General features: G+C 46.2%; 1 protein-coding gene across 5 annotated transcripts in view; it reads right to left on the bottom strand.

Annotated features, from left to right (window-relative positions):
• The window catches only part of TRAPPC9 (trafficking protein particle complex subunit 9), a 645,618-nt gene extending 627,791 nt beyond the window's left edge, over positions 1-17,827 (bottom strand). For 4 of the 5 annotated variants that reach the window (XM_087447411.1, XM_014788024.2, XM_087447413.1 and 1 more), the window contains exons 1-3: positions 17,689-17,827; positions 8,966-9,559; positions 877-1,022 (exon numbers count right to left, since the gene is read on the bottom strand). In XM_087447411.1, coding sequence (XP_087303537.1) covers positions 877-1,022; positions 8,966-9,549 — 730 coding nt within the window. In that variant the 5' untranslated portion in view covers positions 9,550-9,559; positions 17,689-17,827. Of the gene's footprint in view, positions 1-876; positions 1,023-8,965; positions 9,560-12,575; positions 12,611-17,688 lie in introns of all 5 variants that reach the window. The other variant, XM_087447412.1, reaches the window with a different exon arrangement.
• Between the last annotated feature and the right edge of the window lie 200 nt (positions 17,828-18,027).

Genomic DNA, 18,027 nt, shown 5'->3' with positions numbered 1-18,027 from the left:
AAGCTCTATAATAGAGTTCTGAACAACAACTGCCTGGAGGGGTCAGAAAATGCTGCCCTTTGAAGGAGGTTTATTTCTGTTTTGGTTTCTTTTTAGTTTTTTAAATTGAGATATAATTCACGTACTATAAAACTCACCCACTTAAAAGTGTACAATTCAGCAATTTTTAGTATACTCACAGTTGTGCAACCAGTACCACTATCTAATTCCAGAACATTTTCATCTCCCCAAAAGAAAGCCCATACCCTTTAGCAGTCACTCCCCAATCTCCCCTCTGCCCAGCCCCTAGCAACCAGTAATCTGCTGTTTGCCTCTATAGATTTGCCTATTCTGGACATTTCAGATAATTGGAATCATACAATATATGGCCTTTTGTGTCTGGCATCTTTTACTTAGCATGGTTTTCAAAGTTTGTCCGTGTTGCAGTGGTATCAGTATTTCATTCATTTTTATGTCTGAATAACATTCCACTGTATGGGTAAATCACACAGTGTTTACACACAGTGTGTTTACCCATTCATCAGCTGACGTACGGATGAGGTTGTGAAGAATGAGTGTAAGAGATGACAAATGTGGGGAATGGCATTCTAAGCAGAGGGCAAGGTGTGCTAAAAAAACAGCAGAGGAACAAGGAGAGACAATGCGTTTTAGAGGGAAGTGCATGCAGGCTTCAGCAGGACTGCAGTGCAGGCCTGGGTGCAGAAGTGGCAGAAGATAAGGCGGGGAAGTTCCCAGACGATGCCCACAGCAACCAGCACAGCTGACTGCTTCTCCTCCCCCATCCTTTATTTTCAGAGCCATTTTTTCTGTTTTCTCTTACTTGAAAGAACAGTTGCCATAATTATATATCTGATCATCTTCATCAGACAATCTTACCTCCAAGCCACAAGAAGTCATTCACTGAGCGGAGAAGCTCCACCGACATGTGGTAATGGACCAAGGAGTCCTGCAGCATCCCGGCCTGCAGGCATAAGTCCCCCACATGTTTCCTCATGCGTCCTTGGCACCGCTTCTTGTAATGTCTAAAAAATAGAATGCATGGAAATGAATCATTGCTAACGCACGACTTCTGCCCCAAAAGTACACTGGCTAAGCACTATCAACTCTCTCACTACAAGAAATTGCTGAGAAGGCAACTTTAGGCTCTATAATTGAAGTCAGCAACTAATCATTGCCAGTTACGTGAGCTGGAATGGTTCTAACTTCTAAAACTACCGCCAAGTTATTTTCTAAACATAATAGGTATATATGACTTCTACCATGTATTTCACTCAGACAGTTTTAGAGTAAGAATTTTCTTCTCAAATTTTCCAGTTGCAACATTACCACAAGTTTATATTTCTGCTTTTTAAAAAATCAATTATCTTCCACTTTCTTAACTTCGAACCTATTATTATTTTATAAAGAGAGCTATGCTGCAGATTATAAGCCAACCATTTGGTTTTTGCAAACAAGACCTTTATCTTCAGTATTTCAGAGCAAGCTTTAATAATGCTTTGAGAGGCTGGGGCCTGGGCACTCACTAACAGCTCTTTAAATATTGGCAAGAATGTGCTATTAAATAATGCAAAGGCTTCAAACTCCCTATCAACTCAGAAACCAAAGAAACTATACCAAAATCTTCCTTTATCATTTTTAAGTATTCCTATTCTTTTTAATACTAAATTTCTTAAGACATTTTTTTTTCAAGAAAAATAGCACCTGTATTAAATTTTCCCTGACCAAAAAAGCAATCTTATCAAGAACAAAAACCCCAATAGAAATCCAAAAGATGAGAAGTTTCTAGCTAAATGAATGTTATTGACAGACCTCAATACAAAGTTAAATCCTATCAGATCTAACTCGGACGAGCTCAACACACTCTTTGGCTACCCTGGAACTTAGCTTTTCTGTTCCACCTGTTGGGTGAACAAGGATTATCACATAAGGCAGAGAGGGAGAGAAGAGGGAACACCAGCCTCCATTTGTTTTCTTCCGAGCCACAGGACAATGTTAGGACGGCCCCACTAACAAGCCCTCCCCATAAGAAAATACTACAGCTATACTGCCCCTGCCGTGCCCAACCAGACCCCTGGCACCTCTCTCTCCCACGGTTACCTCACAGCCTTCTAATGATCTCTCTGACCCTCCCCATTCCGCATCACCCCTCCCCTCTGTCCCTGCTACCTACACTTACACACACACTACACACACACCATATACCCCACATACACACACACCACACATATACACCACACACACACAAACACACCACACACACACATACCACACACACACCACACATACATACACACATACCACACACAAATACACACACATACACACACCAAACACACAGTTGAAGTGGCCTTCCCAAAGCACAAACCTGATAATGTCACTCCCCCACTTCAACCTTTCAAAGGCTCTCGAACACAGTTCTAGCCCCCTCCCATCACTCCAGCCTCCCCTCCTAGCACTGCCCCCTGCCCTCTACAGCCTTCCTGCAGTACCCGAGTCCCCAGTGACCTCAGGCTCCACCTGACCCCTTCTGCCCAGCTACTTCCCACTCTCCTTAGGGCTCATTTGGACTGTCAGTTTCTCAAGGAAGCCTTCCTGCCTCCAACCTCTGCACTTTGGGTTAGGTGTCCCTGCTATGTTCCTAGAACATTCTACGCTGAATCAACTTCTGACGTTTCTAAGCTCCCAAAAGGCTAATACACTGTGCTTACTATTGTGTGTCCACCCTTCTCCCCTGGACACTCAGAAACATGTTTGCTATGAGTAAACAAATGAATGGATGGGTCTCAAAAGGGACCAACAAAACCAGGAATACCTCTCCTAGAGGTCACTCCCCACTGACACCCCTCACTGCCTCCCTCTCTTATCAGTTTTAAAACATCAAGCTCCTCCGAAGCCCTCCATGACCAGGCCCCTCCTGACCAGCGCCCTCCTCCGCAGGAGCACCCCCACGCTGAACCCAGGGAGACGGACCACTTAGGGCTTTTCAGCACAGGGCACTCGCCCAAGCCCCTGCCCCACAAGCCTCCAGGCCTCTGCCCAGGCTGTTCCTGCCACTGGAGCCACCATCCCTGCCCTTCACCTGGCTGACCCCTACTCTGCATTCAAAACTAAATGCAGAGCCCTCTTGCTCCAGGAACTCTTCCCTGATAAGGTCCTATAGCTCTCAGCTGGGCTGCCCTCCACAACAGGACCGCAGAGTCACTATCTGGGTATTTCCCCATCCCTCCGTTAGGACCATGAACTCTCTTGAGGGCATTTGGGAAGAAGAGAAAGAGACGAGAAGAGGGAAGGAAGGAGCAAAAAGAAAATCACAGCCCAAGTCCCAAATGTGAGGACTCACACATATGTGTCACATGCCAGTGGACTTGTTAGGGAAAAAGTTCCCCTTAACTGTGAAAGCATCTCACTCCAACAGCAACATAATGTACTGTGCAGGGATTCTTTATCTTCACCTGATATAACATAATAGCAGAGAATAATACAAACTGCACAGAACTTCAGGGAATGCACTCCCCGTACTCACGAGGAACAGAAAATTACAACGTTCAACTCACAGAAATGCAGTTCCTGCGCCTCTCCCTCTCACAGGTGGACCGTGCTTACGTTCAGAAGCCTCTGAGTCTTGGGGCCGGCTCCCTGGCTTAGCAGTTAAGTGCGTGCGCTTTGCTACTGGCGGCCCGGGTTCAGATCCCGGGCGTGCACCGATGCACCGCTTCTCCAGCCATGCTGAGGCCGCGTCCCACATACAGCAACTAGAAGGATGTGCAGCTATGACATACAACTATCTACTGGGGCTTTGGGGAGAAAAAGGAGGAGGATTGGCAATAGACGTTAGCTCAGAGCCGGTCTTCCTCAGCAAAAAGGGGAGGATTAGCACCGATGTTAGCTCAGGGCTGATCTTCCTCACAAAAAAAAAAAAGAAGCCTCTAAGTCTTATTTTACACTCGTGCATTATCTGCAACCAGGTCATCATAGAAATGAAATGCAAACATACAACTCTGGGACGTAAAACATCTTGATGCTATCTAGCCATCAAAGGAGGCTGAGCTTCGTGAAACAGACCTGCAGCACTTTAATAAGAGACATTTTTCTGAGAGGTTCCAAAACTGATCTACTTTACCATTCCAAGTATAACAGGGAGGGAACAGAATTAATAGGGAGAACAAGGCCATGTTTGAATTCTGCTACAGCATTTACTAGCTGTGTGAGGCTGGACTAATTACTTAACCTCTCTGAGAATGCTTCTCACTCTGCAAAATGGGCCTGCGGCCCACCTCAGATGGCACTGACGTGACGTGAATGAAGTATGCAGGCAGGGTGGCTGACTGGTGCCTGACAGAGTCCTGTGGGTTTCCTCCCCACCCCTCTCCCTCTTTAGACTTGTATTGTTCCCCTAATAAGCATCAAGCCCCTGTGACAGACTGTCCTATTCATCTTTGTATCCACCCAATATAGTGCCTTACACTTAGAAGGATCAAAAAAGAACTGCTTCCTCAATAGTAGCTATCAATGTTCTTAAGAGGTTTGTTTTAAGCCTAATTTTGGGGGAAAGACTATTCCAGGACTATCCAACAATCCTTTTACATGTCAGCTCCTCCTCCCAATTCCCCATCACCTCTTTCCTCAGGTTCCCTATCCGATCTGCCTTTTGTTCCAGGGAAAGACAGTCCACTTGGCTGGCACCACCCCCCTCAGGCCCTCCCCCTCCCTCAAGGATGAGTGGGACCCCATCCTCTCCCCACTCCCCCGCAACTCCAGCTCCTGAGGAGGTGCAGCTCCTCCATCCTGCTGCCAGAGCAATCTTTCTAAGATGCAAATCTAGCCACGTCATTCTCTTCAGATTTTTTTAGCAGCTGACCCGTCCCCAAGCACCTTTAGGATAAATAGCAGCTGCTCCTAAAATCCCAAACTCCTTAGAATAATACGCAAAACCTCTACGACCTGGGCTTCCCTCTGATCCCCGGTCACATCGGAGTACCTGGGGATCAGTCCTGAACCTTTCTCCCGCCTCAGTCGACACCTCTCTAGATGAGCTCATCTACAGTCATGGTTTTAAGTACAAGCTAAATATTGACAACGCCCAAGGTCTACCTCTAGTCCAGCTCCTTCACCTGAGCTCCAGGCTCACAAATCCAACTGCCTCTTTGAAGTCGTCACTTAAATGTCTAATAGGCATCTAAAAAACACACCCAACATTTCTGGAATCTGACTCCCAGCAGGTACCGCCCAGTCTTCCCCATTTTAGTAAGCAGCCCACCATACGCCCAGTTGTTCCTGTCAAAACTCTGGGTGAGATGGACTTGGGGGACGAATATGAGGTCCTAGGTCAGCCAAGGACTCTCCCTTCAGGGCTGACCCTGGGTGTTGGGGTTTCATTACTGCAACCTAATGACATGCCCATCAGTGATGGACATTAGGCTCAACAAATACAGAAACAGCTATTTCTTGCCAACACAGGGTTAAAAGTAAAAGCCAGGGCAGGTAAGGGCCTGCAAATTGCCAAGGTGAGCCTAAGGTGGGCCTAAGCGGGGCCTAAGTGGGGCCCCAGAACTGGCTCTGAGCACTACTGGCTAAAGCAGAGAGGGAACGACAGTTAATTATAGAGGTCCTCTGTCCACAGACCCAAACAGACTAGCTATTTAGGAGATGGCCCTATTTTCCTGATACTTAGAAAAGTCCCCCTCATAAAAGGGGGTGAAAGACTGGTGTAGAGTGTAGAACAGCCTCTGCCCCTTTATGAAGGAACGTCGCTAAGACGAAGTAAAGTCGATGGCATGCTCAAGGGGAAAGCAAAAGAAAATCTGGTAACCGCTTCCTCCAACAGCGTCCCTTCGTGGCCAGCCAGTCCCGTGCTGCACCTTTACTGGTGACTGCTGGTCAGTAAGCACCATCATGCACATCACACAGCGACAGCCAAAAATCATGTGCCTAATGCGTTCATTTAAAAGCCAGAATCAAGCGAGGCGCTGCAGTCTTAGACTTTCCGAGTTAAAACAGCCCATGAAAAATCCCTCTGCAGTCACCTAAATCAATTAGCATCTCACATCCTTAAAACAAACAAAAAATTAATAAAGGCTCATTTGTCACCAAATACTAAGTAAGACCAAACAAGTTCCCCAAAGCAAGGATTCTAACAGATATCAAAACCAATGGGTTACGTGCTAAAAAAGCTAAAATTTTAAAAAATTAGAAAATAAAAAGATGACCAATATAATCTATGGATCTAGGCAGCAGTAAGGTTTTGTTTTTTAAAGCGATGGAAGCAATGGGAAGGCAGCGCATAGGGAAATCCAGCTATTTTCAATGCAGTATGTTCACAGCCTACCTTTTCAGACCCAACAACATACTCACAGGGCGGTATGATAGAAAAAAAAAAAGGAAAAGAAAAGAAAGAGGAACAAGCAAAAATTAGAAACACACAAGAACAAAAATAACTTCGACAGCTACAGCACTACATGTACAAGAATTCACTGGGGGCTTTCATGAGCCCGGGGCTGGTGTGAACGCTGAAGTAAAACCCACACGAACCCCGTGCTCCCGGGCCGTCGGCCCATCTGCCATGGGGCCTGTCAGTGTGGTCAGTGCGTCAAACCAAAACGTGACCTACATCTAGACATTTCCTTTCGAGCTGCAAAATACCATCTCATTTCAGGTTGGACACTTTTTATCACTCCTTCCAAGAGTTGCAGGAGAGAGTTAGGCTCTGTTCCTACACCAAAACATTGTTTGAAAAATTAGAGAACTAGGGAGTCATGAAGCAATAACAATTAACTGATTAGAGGAGAACGTGCTTGATCTGAGGTCACTGGTGTCATTATCTCACTCAAGTTCAAATGATGGCTGAGTGTCTACAGCACGGTTAGAATAGAACGGACCCGTCAGGAGGAAGGGTTAATCCGCTGCTGTACTTCCGATGCCTAGAGCCGTGCCTGGCACACAGAGGCTCTCGATAAACACTTGTTAACATTATTAGCCACTATGCGCCAGGTGCGCTATCCCAAAACAGTCTCGTTACTCCCGCTGAATTGTGAGCACAGATTTCAAAATGCAAAAACAAGGTGGCATTCTCCAGTGGGCCTGCAACCTCAAAGCCAAGAAGTCAATGAGCAAAAAATGTCACCAGTGCCTCGTGCAGCAACGGAGAAGGCACTAGTCGAGGGTTCAGAGCAGAGTTTCCAGCCGAAGCCACTTTAAGGCTTCAGCCACCCACCCACCAGTCTACGCAGTGGGGAGAAGCCAGTCCCTGCCGACGCCGACACCACAGGTTGCCGTGACACGGGGAACGCAGGGCGCTGTGCACACCGTGCAGCCCCACTTTCTAAGGGATGATTACCACAGGTGCCTACCCCGCCTGACGGACCAGGAGCCTCAGCAGGAGCAACAGGTGAGGTAAAAGGAGACAGCTTTGGAGGGGGCCTGGTGCATACAGCAGCTCTGCCCCTCAGCAGCTGCCCAGGCCTCTAAACCTTGTCACCTCAGCTCCAAGGAGTAAAAGGGGAGCGCTGGCATGTAGCTCACAGGGCCACTGCAAGGATTAAGTACAGGTCGTGGGTATGACATGCCTTGTCCTTTCCCTAGGCCACATAAACGTCCAAGTGAGAAAATGAAAATTACTCCAGACCCTGCCAAGTACCACACGCAGGTGTGACTTGGGCTACTCTGTGCTTCTCACTGGCAGGGCTGGCCTGGGCCTATTATTTTCTCAATTCTGTGACACCTTCTCCTCCAACTTACCAACAACCAGAAAGTCAGTGTTTGATCTCAGGTATATTCAAGAAACATACTGAGCACCTACTTGGCAGTGGGCACTCTGCCAGCATGCACACTATGTCATTTAATCCTCACCTGGGAGACCATCACCCGAATTCTACAGAGGAGGGAGGAGAGACTCAGAGTGGCCAAGGGACGAAGTTGGAGAGACACAGCTACCCCATGCTCTCCCTAGCGAAAAAGAGACCGCCTCTTGGCAAAGAGTTGCAGCCTAACCTTGCATCTCGTCCTCTTCTGCCCGACGCACGCCACAATGGCCATACAAGGAAACAGAGCAGCGGGCAGAGCGGGGAAGCCAATGGCCAGCAAGAGCTAATTGCAATTCTGGTGCAAAGTAAAGCTGTTGACTTAATCACAGGGGAAATGTGAGGACTGACATTTTCCTGCCCTGTCCAACACTCCCTGTTATACAGAGAATACAAACACACTTTCCTCTGCTCGCAAAGTGAGGAATCTGACACTATGGCTGTCAGGTAGGGAGAAGGGGCCAGACCCGTGCAGACTGCCCGGCCTGGGAGGCAGGAGACATGGGCTCCACTTCCAGCTCAGCTAGCACCCAGTTCCGTTGCCTCTCCAGATTCAGCATCTCATCTATAAATCCAAGGGATGAGACTGAATAAAAGTTGTCAAACTGTGCTCTAGGGCAGCACTGTCCAATAGGAATAAAATGCGAGCCACACCAGTAAATCTAAGTTTTCTAGTTGCCACAATTAAAAAAGTAAAAAACAAAGACTCGAAACTGATTTTAATAATATATTTTATTTAATCTAATGTATGTAAAATATTATCATTTGGACATGTAATCAATATAAAAATATTGAGATATTTTATGTTCTTTTTTCCGTACTAAGTCTCCAAATCGGATATGCGTTTTACTTCGTGCACATCTCGGCTCAGACTAGCCTCCTCTCTAGTGCTCAAGGGCCACGAGCGGCTGCGGCTACTGTACTGGACAGCAGCACTGGGGGTTGGTCCCACGGGGTCCCAGCTGAAAAGGCAGAGTAAGTGTACACACTAGCCCTAAAAGGATTTCCCTTAACCAAAAGCTGTCCTGTTTTTGAAAGTCTGAAAAACAAGGGACTGCACCTTTCAACCCCTTGCTGCAATAAAATTCTACGATTTGCTTATCCCTTCTTGCTGTCAGGAAACAACCCAAGCCAGAAGCCAAGGAATCTGGGCCCCTAGGTAAACTTACCTGCTATCTGTGTCCAATCCTACAAAGTCTTTTTTCTCAAATGGGACACAGAGAAGCGGGATCTTATCCCCAGACTTGTCTGTGGCCCTATCCAGACGCTTGGACTCGAGCACAATGAAGAGCGACTCGATGAAGTCCTCGATCCTCTTCTCTACCGTCTCACAGTCCTCGTAGTTGGGGTAGAAGGCCACGTCGGTGCGTGGCTGCTCGGCGATCTCACCCTGCAGCCCAAAGACAAACAGCCGGGAGTCATAGAGCGTGGAGCCATAGATCTCCTTCTGCACGTGGAACTTCTCAAAGGTCTGCGGCCAATCCTTGGCCGAGAAGCAGTCTGTGATGGTGATGAGGCCCACGACTTTGCGGTGGGTCTGGAAGTCGCCCCACTCGTTGTTCTCGGGTGGGTAGTGGTGTCTGTAGCGGATGTAGAGCACACGCTGGGAGTCTCGAACGCTGATCTGGCTCACAGAGGAAATCCTCTTGTAGATCCTGAAGAAGTTCTCTTCCGAGACGATCCCCACAGGCTGGACCACCACAAGGAGAGTCTGGTGGTCCTCAGCACACTGCATGTAGTCAGGGACGCTCATTTTGAAGTCCCTGCCCAAAGAGAAAAACGGGGACTTTGAGGTGCATGCTTTTGTGGCCCACTCTGGGATGTGGTGATTCTGACATCTACCACCTGGAAGCCAGGGTGAGCCCCGAGCAAAGTTGTGGAGCACAGTTTGTCCTTAGAGTGCTGCACATGGCCACCATAGCTCTTATTCTCAATACCATGACTCCTGGAGTAGGCTTTGAGCTCCTGTCTCTTATCTTTCTATTTCTGACACCTTGCCAGGTACCGACATAGAGTCAGTGCTCAAACATGTTTGCTGAATGAATGAATGAACAAATGAATGAACTGCTCCACCATCCCCTCAGCAGGATATAACGAAAAGAACCACAGTGGAATCACAAGATCTGGAGTTGAACTCCAGTCTCCTTAGCTGCAAAATAATGGAGATAATAAACTTGCCTTTTAAGACTACATCTGGAGTAAAGGAGGTTGCAAATGTAAGGTACCTAACACACTGCCTGACATAAAACGAGGGATTACATACATTCATTATCCCTCCTTTATAAACTGTGTTACCATGGGAGAGTTTTTGTAACCTCTCTGAGCCAATTTTATCAGATATAAAAAGAAAACATTACCTGACTCCTAGTACTATTGAAGAATTAAATCAGATAACCCATATGAAAGCATCTGGCCCACAGGAAGTACTCAATAAATATTTGTTGAATGAATGACAAAATGAATTGAATACTGCCCCTCCCATGGCCTGTCATAATGGAGATGGCACTGCCTGGAAGTCAGAAGACCATGTTCATCCCCCGACCCTACACTAACCCTCTGGGTGACCTGGGGCGGGCCTGTGTGCTTCTCTTAACCCCGGTCCAATCGCGAATAAAAATGAGGATAAAAACATACACCTCAAAAGGCTAGTGAGTCAATATTCTGGTTCTGATATTATACTATAGTTTTGCAAGGTGGTACCATTAGGGGAAACTGGGCAAAGGGTACATTGGCTCTCTCCACATTATTTCTTACAACTGCATGGGAATCTACATTATATGTCAAAATAAAAAGTCTAATTTTTTTAAAAGCCTATTGAGATTAAATGAGCTCACTGTATCAAATAAGGAATACACCATATAAACAGAAAAACACTTAGCCCATAAGATGCACTCAATGAACATTGCCACCACACCCATCAGTATGCTCCTTCACAGCATGGGGACTGTACTCATGGCCAGAGGCAGCTATACCCCGAAGCTAACCAAGCTTAGGCTTCAGGCCCCACTTGCACAAGCCCCTTCCATGGCCCTATATCTAACTTTGCATTTGTAATTTTGTTTTTTTTTTCTTAAATAGGAACTCCAAATTGCACAACCTTCAGGTCATCAAAACCTGACTGCAGAGATCATGTCAGCAGCCCTCCCAGGGGAAACAACAAAATTACAAGGCCATTCCTACAAGACCTCTCTATAATTCTAATAGCAGGGATTTCACCCCGGACTGAGAGGAAAAGGACTGGGAGGAATTCTGGACATGCAGACCCTGGGGCCACCTACCCCATGATGGACTTTAGATCCCAACCCTCACCCTCCACCAACTTCAAAATACAAAGGGACAGGGCTGGCCCCGTGGCTTAGTGGTTAAGTGCGCGCGCTCCGCTGCTGGCAGCCCAGGTTCGGATCCCGGGTGCGCACAGACACACTGCTTCTCCGGCCATGCTGAGGCCGCGTCCCACATACATCAACTAGAAGGATGTGCAGCTATGACATACAACTATCTACTGGGGCTCTGGGGGGGAAATAAATAAATAAATACAATTAAAAAAAAATACAAATGGACAGAGGTGTACAAACAAGATTTTTTTAAAAAGGAACTCCTGGCCCCCTAACATATCTTGTTTCTACCCAGAACATAAATGGTTTACATGGATATTATTTCATTTAAACCTTTAAGTATAACCTCAGCTTTACAGATGAAGAAACTGAGGCAAAGAGAGGTTTATTACATTGTGAAAAATCACAGAGAGGCCACGTCAGAGGCAGTATTTAAACCCAAGCCCCCTACTCCATGCTCACACTGAAGGACGATGTCACACTGCCTCCCTCCTGCCCCCTCTCAGCAAAAATTCTCTGAAGAGTCTTTTCTGCACCACCTTGGAAAGAACCAAAATCACATGACCTTTCCACAAAGAGGCATGGCATCCCTTGGGTGATGTACCGAAATCTTAAGGGTTGGGGTTGAGGGGGGAGATTGGAGAGTTTTGTGTTTCTCAAAAGGAGGCATGGGTTTAAAAGAAACTGAAAAACATTTATCTGGTCTAAGCCTTCATTATCCAGAGAAGAAAACGGAGGCCCAGGGCAGCTGAGGAAAGGGCCTTATTAATAAGCAAGTACTGCCTCACAGCAGCACCAAGCAAGCCCGGGGCACTGCTGAGTGCATGAAGGGCCTGTAAGGCCCAGGAGAACAAGGGCTAGAAAAAAGAAAGAGAAAATCATACAAGGCCTTCTCTCTACAACACTGGACAATGAAGTTTCATCAAGTTATTCAATATGTTTGCATGCAAAATTAAGGTGAGCTATATCAATTTCTACTGCCCTACAACCTGTTCTATAACAGGTTATAGAAATTGAGAATCTGGAATCATAATGGAAATTCCAACCTTTACTGTGGTTTTTCCCAATTCGAGTGAGTGCTGGGTGGGCACACCGTGCCAGGCACCACACTAGGCACGGAGTTCTCCCAAATAGAGATCTTTATTAACATGTGCACAAATCACACATAGGCCCACCTGAGAAAAGCCACCTACAGACAGGATCAAATTAATAAAACTTAGAGTGGCCAAGTAACATGCATTATTAGCGAAAAGGATGCTGCTACGCCATGAGCAGTAGGTGGCAGGAACTCTGGTAGCACCAAGTCCATCGAGGTGGTTCAAGCACTGGCTATGACTCTACGTGGCCAGAAGTGAGTCACGTACTTTCATTGAGGTTTAGTTTTCTCTTTTGTGAAAGGCTACAGCTGAAACTAATGATCTACAAAATCTCAGTATTCACATACCCGACATCTAGTGAGGACTTCCCATGTGCCAGGCTCTGTACAGGTGAAAAGAGAAGGTGAAGATACATTAGTGGGTAGAAAAAGTTACTATCATAAAGATGTTAATTCTCCCCTATTGATATGTAAATTCAATGCAATTCTGATCAGAATTCCTCCCAGATTTTTCACGGAATGTAACAAGTTAATTTATGGTCAAGAAGAGCCGAGAAACTCCTGAAGAACCACCACTGGGGTGGGGCATTTGCCACCAGATAGCAGACCAGATATAACTGCTAATGGTGTACAGGGTTTCTTTTTGGGGTGATGAAATGTTCTAAAATTGATTGTGGTGATGGCTGCACAGCTCTATGAATACACTAAAAACCACTAAATTGTACATTTAAATGGGTGAACTGTATGGTATATGAATTATATTTCAATAAATCTGTGGGAGGAGGGGAAGACCAAATAAAAAGCTATGGTCAGCACAGTACTGGCACAGCGATAAAGAGAAATATGAAATGTAACTAAGCCCAGAACCACACCCACACACACACAGAAATTTGAAATATGGCAGAGTTGTCATTGTAGGGCAGTAGAAAAGGACAGACTCCAATAATTGGCATCAGGACAACGGGTTATCTATGAGTTAGAAAAAGATACATAACCCAATCAGAATATGGGCAAAATGCTCGAATAGACGTCTTTGAAGACGAAACTCACATAGCCAAGACATGTACAGAAAGATGCCCCACCTCAATGGCAATCAGGAAAAAGCAAATTAAAACCACAGAGACAGGCCATTTCACACCTACCAGATTAAAAAAAAAAAAAACACTTACTGTGGCAAAATATTCATAACATAAAATTTATCATTTTTAAGTGTACAGTTCTGTGGCATTAAGTTCATTCACATTGTTGTGCAACCATCTCCAGAATTTTTCATCTTTCTCGACTGAAACTCTGTACCCATTAAACAATAACTCCACACTCCCATACTCCCCAGCCCTTGGCCACCACTATTCTTACCTTTTTTTCCCCTTACTTTCTCTCTATGAATTTGAGTGTTCTAGGCCCCTCATATAAGTGGAATCATACACTATTTGTCCTTTTGTGACTGGCTTATTTCACTTAGCAGAATGTGAAGGTTCTTTAAGGTTCTTTAAGGTTCATCTGTGTTGTAGCATGTGTCAGAATTTCCTTCTTTTTTAATGCTGAATAATATGCCATTGTATGTATATAGCACATTTTGTTTATTCATTCATTGAAGGTCATTTGGGTTGCTTCTAGCTTTGGGCTACTGTGAATAACGCTACTTTGAACATGGCTGTACAGACAAAACATATTAACTATGAAAAACACGAAGTGTTTGCAACGATGTAGATCAAAGGTAACTCTCTGATATGACAGGTAGGCATGTAGACCTGGTCATTTCCCTCCTAGAGGAACTCTAGCACATGGATGGCAGGAGACATAAACAAAGGGTCTTAGAGACAACAACTAGAGACAACACAAATGTCCACTGTCAGGAGAACAGAGAAAGAAACTGTGGTCTTTTAACACAATGGAATACTATAGAACAGTGAAAAGGAATGACCTATAGCTACACTGCAGGAACATGGATGAATCTCAAAAACATAACGGGCAAATAAAGCAAGTTGTGAATTAATACAAGCAGTACAATTCCATTGATATAAAGTTCAAAAACAGGCAACACTAAACAATATATTGTTTAGGGATATTTACACATATGGTAAAACTATAAAGAAAAAATAAATTTGGATAGTGGTTACTTGGGTGGCAGAGAGGAATGCAGTTTTAGAGGCTAACAGTGGGCTTCAGAAGTAGTAGTTATGTTCTCTTTCTTAAGCTGGATGGTAAATACAGAGGCATTTGTTATGCTATTCTTTAAACTGTATGTCAACATTACATACACCTTTGACATATTATATATTAAAAAATTTTTTAAAGAGTTAAAAAGAAAAGAAGGTCCAACTTCAAGCAGCTGATAGTCTAGTTTTCAGCCGGCTAGCTAGTTTCAGAGCCTCGGTCCATCTCATCTGTCAATAGATTATGCTGCTGCTCCTGTAATACCCTCCTTCCATGAGCAACAGATAGAGGCATAAAGAAGGCCGTGTATTACAGATGCAGATCTGCCTGAAGATAGGGGGACAGTGCGTCTTGGACACAGGTCTGAGGACAGCAGGTGTTCATTAAAATGAGAAAAATAAGAATAATGTATGAGCTTTTTTTTTTTTTTGTGAGGAAGATCAGCCCTGAGCTAACATCCATGCTAATCCTCCTCTTTTTGCTGAGGAAGACAGGCTCTGAGCTAACATCTATTGCCAATCCTCCTCCTTTTTTTTCCCCAAAGCTCCAGTAGATAGTTGTGTGTCATAGCTGCACATCCTTCTAGTTGCTGTATGTGGGACATGGCCTCAGCATGGCCGCAGAAGCGGTGCGGCGGTGCGCGCCCGGCATGCGAACCCAGGCCGCCAGTAGCAGAGAATGCACACTTAACCGCTAAGCCACGGGGCCGGCCCTGTATGAGCTTTTCATAAAACTAAACTTACAAAAATTTAGTAAGTGCTTTATGAATATTAACTATTATTATTATCATTTATTTTTAGGTTCCTCATTTTTTGATGTTAAACATTCCAGCTTTTATAAAATGATGATGCGAGTAGATGGTCGTTGTTTTTCCACTGTCTTATCTGGGAAAAAATAAAAACTAATAACCCTATTACTGACCCTCCAGCTTTTTGGAATTTACCAATCTATGAAATCTAAACAACTAAGTCACCCTGGACTGAAGGATGCCTCTGGGTCCCTTCCAGTTCTAACTAGACACTGAAAAGCAGACCAGTAATCAAATCCATACCACAGCTCAATAAACTCAATAACCTCAAGCAAGGGTTCTCCCTGAAGCAGCTCGTTATCCAGCAAAGTTCTTGTTCACTTTTGCCCTAAACCCAAAATATGCATCTAACACAGGGGGAAATCTGTCTCATACAAGGTGGGAAAGGACCTGCACTGGGCTCTTTTTTTTTTTTAAATATGGCACCTTGGCATTTTTTTTTTTTAAAGATTTTTATTTATTTATTTATTTTTCCCCCAAAGCCCCAGCAGATAGTTGTCTGTCATAGCTGCACATCCTTCTAGTTGCCGTATGTGGGACGCGGCCCCAGCATGGCCAGAGGAGCGGTGCGTCGGTGCGCATCCGGGATCCGAACCCGGGCCGCCGGCAGCACAGTGCGCGCACTTAACCCCCAAGCCACGGGGCCGGCCCATGGCTCTTTACAACTTATCATATTTAGACTTCACAATGATCCTAAGAAACAAGCATTACTATCTTCAGTCTTACAGATGAAGAACCCCAGGCTCAGTCATCTGCTCAAGGTCTCCTAGTCTGTAAGTGACCAACTGGGGCCGGGCCCCAGAGTCCATGCTTTTCCACGGGTTTCTTCAAGGGAAAATATGACGAAACAAGACCTGGCACTGAACGAGTTCCGGTTTCTGAGACTAATCTAACACAAATATGAAAACTTCAAAAACATATTTCTTCAACTTCATAGTTCCTCAGAAAGTTAAGCATAGAGTTACTATATAAACAACAATTCTACTCCTAGGTACATACCGAAGAGATTTGAAAACGTATGTCCATGCAAAAACTTGTATACAAATGTTCACAGCATCATTTGTAACAGCCAAAAAGTGGAAACAAGACAAATGTCCATCAACTGATGAATGGATAAACAAAACGTGGTCTATCCACACAATAGAATAGCACTCAGCCATAAAAAGGAACAAAGTATTGATACCACTAGTACATGGATGAATCTTGAAAACATTATGCTAAGTGAAAGAAGCCAGTCACAGAAAGCCACATATTGTATGACTCTATTTATATGAAATGCCAAAAATATGCAAATCCATAGAGACAGAAAGTAAATTCGGGGCTGCCAGGGGCTACAGGAGAGGAGAATGAGGAGTGACCGCCCATGGGTATTAAGTTTCTTTTTGAAGTGATGAAAATGTTCTGGAATGGTGATGGTTGCACAACGGTGAATACACTAAAAACCACAGAATTGTATATCTTAAATGGGCAGATTTTATGATATGTGAACAATACCTCAATAAAGCTGTTATTTTAAAAAAATATTTCTTGACAACTATTTTTCCCTCTATACTAGTCCTGTACTACACGTGTGCCACACGATTTAAGAAAAACAAACAAAACAAAACCTTGTCAGGAGATCTTTAGGATTGCAATATTCTGGGTCTCCAACATCACGCCTCTAGTGCTGTCGTTGCATGTTAAATACCAGCTGGGCTGGACTAGGAAGCGGCTATTAACTATCTTTTAAAAATCGACAGTCACTAGTCTAAACTGGAGGGCCGAGGGGGAGGGAGGACGTCACAGCCCCAAGCCTTCAGCTCATTTTGAACTAAACGGAGACCTGCTTTCAATATTTTAATCCCTCTCTCTATAAAAACATGTGAAATCAAGCACCCCCTATCCTAACACCAGAAAACTCCGGTTAAGAGGCATTTACACTGGGAAGGTGAACTGGGGCGGGACGGCCAGAGGGAGAAGACCCACGACAAACACAGTGCTGTCACTCTTTCCCCAGGACTTCACTGGGATAAACTGCAGTTTACAACACGAGGACCTCATCCCAGGAAAGAGCGCCTGAAGCCGCCGAGCCGGATCCGAGGCACTTTTAATCCAGAAGAGCCGGAGGAGCAAGAAGGGAGAGGAGTGAAGCCCCGGGGGCGTGGGCTGCAGCCCAGCTCGGACACCTGCTCCGGCCGGGGGTCCCCAGATCCCGCCGGGCCCGGGGGGTCGGCGCTGCTGGCTGAGCAAAGGGAGCCGAGCCGAGCGGACCCGCCGGCCGAAGAGACGAAGGGGTCGCCCGCCGCGCACTGAGGAGACAGGGGCCGGGGCGGGGCCCGGTGTGACCGGGGCGCCAGGCGGGGTAACAGCGGGGGCAGGTGGCCCGGGCAGGTGCGGGCTGGGGCGAGCCCCTCAGCGGGACACACGCTGACTCGCGCCCTCGCACGCCGGGACACACAGACGGCCTCCCGCAGCCGGCCCGATCCCCTGCCCGGCAGCCCCCCACCTCGCACTTACACAGCCGGTAGCCCCGGGCCCGGAGCAGGAGCCAACGGCCTGGCGGGCGGCGCGGCGGAGCAGCCTCTGCAGCCGCTGCCCCGGCTCAGGGCTGGCGCTTCCGACTGTCGGCCGAGCCGGCGCCGCTCCGGCGCATGCGCGAGGCTAGTCCCGGGCCGGCGATCCGCTCCGGGTTTTGCGAGAGACGGCGGGGAAGCAAGGGAGGGAGGAGGAGAAGGGAGGAGGGACAGAGAAGAGAGAAACAGAGGGAGGAGGAAGCGGGGAACGGAGGGACCGGGAGGAGGAACGGAGGGAGACCGGGGCGGGAGAAACGGGGAGGAGGGGAGGGAGGAAAGGGGA

Source organism: Ceratotherium simum, chromosome 23 (assembly GCF_057802395.1).
Source record: "Ceratotherium simum simum isolate JZ-2026a chromosome 23, ASM5780239v1, whole genome shotgun sequence".
Classification (NCBI taxonomy): domain Eukaryota; kingdom Metazoa; phylum Chordata; class Mammalia; order Perissodactyla; family Rhinocerotidae; genus Ceratotherium; species Ceratotherium simum.
Note: the sequence above shows the minus strand (reverse complement) of the source record. Positions and strands in the feature narration are given on the sequence as shown.